We start from the raw sequence: 5,000 nt of genomic DNA, 5'->3' as shown, positions 1-5,000 counted from the left end.
TGATTTTCTCTTCGCTCAACGGTTAAAGACGTTGAAGAACAATTTGACTCAGTGGTCAAATGTAAGAAGTTCAAAGACTGAACATGTACGCTTGAATGATGATCAATGACGACTCACTGGAAAAGTACTCGACTCGAAGGCTGTGTGGTTGTAAGATTCCCTTCCACGTGAATGTGACGTCATCACGAGTATCAATATCCCGGATGATAGACATGATAACACCACAATTGACTGTGCATGCTTCCGATCTTACATTCCACAAATTTTGATTTTTTTTGCTAATATCAAGAATAGGCTGCTGCCTCGCTAAGGCTTGTCAGCAATTAGGATGAGGCAAGAAGTGATTATGCCGATTACATAGTTAATTATCCATATTAAGAGACAGTGCAGACAAATAAAAACACACAATTACAACGTGTTGTAATGCGCTTTTGTCCAGTCGTGGACAAAAGTATCGGTAATTTTTTTTTCATGGGAGGACTATCTGCAATGTGCCCACACATAAGTGTACTGTACTGTCTTCCCTCTATACCACCCTAAGGAGCCACCCTGCCCTCTGGAGCTACTCCTAAGACTGAACCACAATGACAGTAAGTGAGATGGAAACTTATAATTTATGCCCCAGCTACATGTACTGTATGCAGTGTACCATGTGGGTTTTGCATACAGCTTCACCAGTTTAACAAAGATTTGGGAATGATTTATTATTATCAGAGTATAACATTACATTATTTGCTCACTGTTAACTAGTGTCAATTCCCAGCTTTTAAAAATAATTGAATTATTCTTTGATAGATAGTGAGCCTTGATTGCTTGTCCATTTACTGGAACACAAACCAGAAATCTTCAGATTTTTTTGGAGAACAGCATTCTTGGAAAGTAAGATACTACTGTACATTTTATTTTTCTACCTAACCATAGTTTGATGTTTGTTCACATCAACAGTTTTTTAAATTATAGTTACTGTAATAATTTCTTAAGTTAAAAACCCAGTAAGTGGAAAGAGTTTCAGATTCTGTAATGTGTATTAGTGTATACTAAGATGTCACAGTGGATATTGTTGAATGAGCATGTTTGATTGGTTACTCAAGCAATTCACATGGAATTTGCACCTGAAAATGTTGTAATCAGTTCTTTGCAGGAAGACATGAGTTAAAATCATCTTTTTGTGCTATATTATTATCTTTAGTTACTGTTTTAGTATATACATGTACGAAAACTGTTACAACTATTGTAACAGTCGGTGGCTAGTGGTGGATATCGAGACTGAAACAGAGTGAGAATAGGGCTCTCACTGGAGGTATTTTTTCTGTAAAAGTCCCAAAATTGACAACAATTCTGTTTGAATGGGTTGTTTTGTCAGATGTGCATGATTATTCATTACTCATCAATTTTCAGGCATTAAATTATTATAATTATTATATTCATACAATAATGTACTCTTTCCAGTTATGCAGTCTTCAAGTTTCTTGGATCATATCCAATTTACAAGATGCACAGGAAATGGACCGGTGTCTCTGTCAGTAAACGCTGTACCGTTTCTCCCCTTTCAGTTAATGCCATTGTCATCATTCTCAGCAGTGTCCTTTGTTTCATTGCAGGAGTGTATGAGTCAAGCAGTCTCGAGTAAAGGGAGCACCCCATCAGATTTTGAATTCAGTATGTGCATAATATTTTAACTCATTCACACTTAAAGTGTCTCCAATTGACAGGTAAAATCGTCTAACGTTAGACAGAGTAACCTAACCTAGTATTAAAGAGTAATTGTAATATGCGTGGATATTTTGTGATGGAGTTGCATAGTATTTTTCGGAGTCCTGCAGGGGCTATTGTATGTTAAAGCATCGAATTCATGAGAGATTTGTTATACCACTAAAAAAGGCGTTATAATTTTGCTTCAATTTTATTTGGTAAGAGAGTTTTTAACTTTCCTTCAGGGCACATGCGAACGATGTAAACAGCGAAAAGCGAAAAAGCCAGCCAAAAATGGCCTTTACAAGTATTTGGATATTAAATGAAATGACAAGTGACAAGTGATGACATGCTAAATTCTCAGGCTTTGCATTGTGTTGAAAAAAATTTCTTTCATTGAACAACTCTGATTCTGTCTGTATCTGCCTTGTTCTAAACTAGTCAAACCGGGACGCTTCAACATTGTATTACCGTCTCATATTTTGTGCGTTTTCTTGACCAAAAAGTGGTAATTGAAAATGGTGAAATTCACTCACACTCACTATCCTTTTTACGTCAGTTATCCACTGCATCGCGGGTCTGACAGCGCATGGTCATTTGCTTCCATCGCTTCCTGTCTGTCGCATCCTTCGGCATCAGTCGGGACTCCCTAAGGTCCTCAGACAAGACTTCCCTTGATTACTAACTAGATGACTTTATTTTGTTTGATAGTACTGAAGCCGTTGTGTGCAGAGTGCCATGTAATTATGGATCAGTCATCTGAAATACGACTGGATGTCCCAAAGGTAACTAAAGACAAGGTGGAATGCAATAATTGAACTTAAATATTTTTGTTTAATTTGATTTGTATGCTTTACCTAACAAGCACTGGATTAGGTGCAAAACCAATTATGCTGAGAAAAATTACAAACTAAAAATCAAATTATAATATCTGTTTTTTCGAATCCTATTACTTTTTGTCTTTTTGCTATAATTACAGTGCGATTATAAATCTACAACTCCAAGGCAATCACAAACTTAAGTTACTTTTGGCATTTACCTGTACTAACTGAAAACCATTGATTTCGTAGTTGCCCAGATACATGTACATGTATGTCTGGAAATGATCCAAAAATTACAGTGCAGATGCACCTGATTTTAAATTAATGAGTGTCACAAATGAAGTGTCCCTTAATGCTCTTCTCCCTGGCAACTTCAATGTAAGTCGTGTCTCGGAATACAGACAATTGCAATTACTGTAAGGCCCCAAAGAGTCCTCCAAATGCTATGCCTCAAGTATTATAAGGCTAAAAAGTGCTGCATTTAACATGATCTTAAAAAGACGCTATCACCTTAAGTTTACCCTTACCTTATTGTTATAGATACATGTAGGTAAGAAATACACTAAGTAAGAAATACCCACTTCGTGTTGGATATCAAAATTGGGACATGCATAATTTATACTTACTTTTGTATGTGCTAGTAAACATAATACAGGGATGGCACTAGGATTTTTCAATCTGGGTCCTGGGACCCGTATGTTCGGCCAAATTGGGGTCCCAAGCATTTGTTGGGGGTCCCAAAATCTTGGTGACCCTCAGCGAGAAAAAGAGTATGTTTTAAATTATGAGAAAAAGAGAGTAACCAACTTGGAATTAATATTGACGCATATGCATATGCATAGGACCGGCCGACAAAGGCTTTTCCTAGAGCCGTTACATTCATTCCTGGAGAAGAACTCTGTTAATGAAAGAGTACCCTTCCCAAGGGTTTACGCATTACTGGTTTCCTCCCTTAGGAGCAACGAACAGTGACGTCTTTTGCTATATATTTGCATTCAGTGACTTGCAGAGTACATTCCTCTGAAGAAGACCTCAGAAGGCGGTCGAAAATTTAGTTTTAACCTTTTTAGATGTTTTAAACCCCATTTCTTAGAACTTCAATTATGAACACAGATCGCTCCAACAGTTTTACAAACAACAGAATATACTGACAAATCAAAGCAAGTTGTGTGAGTTATTTAAGTCAGTGCCTTGCGTCCTGGGACGCATTAAAATTTCGATGATCAATGCATTTTTTGGATTTTTTTGGCGTAAAAATGCACGATTTCTGCGTTAACGCGATCCCTGTAATAGATAATTATTGTCACAGTGACAGTCTCTACTTTCACTTGCTTCGACAGACCTGTAGTTCATACACTATTTATTTATTTCATGTGCTTAATTGAATTACAAATCAGAATATTTCTTTTCTTAGTTACTTGTAGAAGTGTTACAGCAAGAACTGTCATTGTTGTTTTCTCAGAACCAGGTAATGATTAAACTTAATTTGCAAAAATAAAAATTAGTGGCTATGAGCTTATTTGAGTGTACAAGCTCTCAGCTGATCCTTGCTGATAACAAAAATCGTTACAGTTGAATCCCGTATCATCATAAATTTTGAGAAACTTACCTGTATTGATTGTTTTTTTCCATGTACATTGTAAGAACTAACTTTCTTACATTTTGGTGATGCTTGACGGAAGAGGATAAATGAATTGTCAAATCATAGCAAACTTTTAAAATCCCTTTATTATAGTTTCACAATTTGATGGACCTGATTGAATCATTTGAATTGATGAATGTTAACCAAATGTATCGCAAGTATCAGCCAACTTCACCAGTTAAAGAGAGCCCCACTGCATGGTAAGCATAAAATTTTGTATGGTCCTGTTATTTGTGTGTGTGTGAGATATTTATATCTATGTTCATGGAGTACCCGTTGCTGAGGGAGAAATACTGATTAAGGAATGTAATGTTTTGCAGGTGGAAATACGCTTACACTGCAATCTGTGAGGAAAAAATAAGAATCTGGTCTTGGGCACGCATAAAGGAACACAGGTACAGTGTACTGCTTACATTAACTTATTTCCCTCATTAAAGTGGGCTATTCTTTTGTACTGGAGAATGTACAAAATCCACAAGAAAACAGTTCTATACAAGTCAACAATTAAACTGTTGTCAAATAAAGTCTTCTTTACTTCCTTTATTTTTAGTTTGTTCGTGCTGTAGTACATGTATGCAAACTTATATAATGTTTGACGTATTTATCCTGAGAATGTTAGTGCAGAAAGTATTGATCTGATAAGTCAAATTCTCGGCTATTGATTTCAATGCTGTTAATTGTGAAAATCGTGTTTGTATTTCTCCTGTAATCAGTTTTAGTGGTGCTGAAATCTGAAAGAGTTTGTGTTTTCTATTATTTGTTTCTTGTCAGAACAAAGTACAAACTTTACAAAGAGCTTTGGAAGGAAAAGTTGAAAGGTTTTTTCGAAGACGAACGGCCATCAA

General features: G+C 36.1%; 1 protein-coding gene across 1 annotated transcript in view; it reads left to right on the top strand.

Moving 5' to 3' along the window:
* LOC138052893 (intermembrane lipid transfer protein VPS13C-like) overlaps window positions 1–5,000 on the top strand; it is a 126,760-nt gene that overhangs the window by 10,914 nt on the left and 110,846 nt on the right. The window contains exons 10-16 of the mRNA XM_068899488.1: window positions 796–879; window positions 1,602–1,659; window positions 2,404–2,477; window positions 3,928–3,981; window positions 4,249–4,355; window positions 4,476–4,550; window positions 4,927–5,000. The exon at window positions 4,927–5,000 is cut by the window's right edge and continues 17 nt beyond it. Of these exons, the coding sequence (XP_068755589.1) occupies window positions 796–879; window positions 1,602–1,659; window positions 2,404–2,477; window positions 3,928–3,981; window positions 4,249–4,355; window positions 4,476–4,550; window positions 4,927–5,000 (526 nt within the window). The remainder of the gene's footprint in view (window positions 1–795; window positions 880–1,601; window positions 1,660–2,403; window positions 2,478–3,927; window positions 3,982–4,248; window positions 4,356–4,475; window positions 4,551–4,926) is intronic.

This window comes from Montipora capricornis, chromosome 6 (genome assembly GCF_036669925.1).
Source record: "Montipora capricornis isolate CH-2021 chromosome 6, ASM3666992v2, whole genome shotgun sequence".
Taxonomy (NCBI): domain Eukaryota; kingdom Metazoa; phylum Cnidaria; class Anthozoa; order Scleractinia; family Acroporidae; genus Montipora; species Montipora capricornis.
The sequence above is the reverse complement of the archived record's forward strand: the minus strand, read 5'-3'. Positions and strand labels throughout refer to the sequence as shown.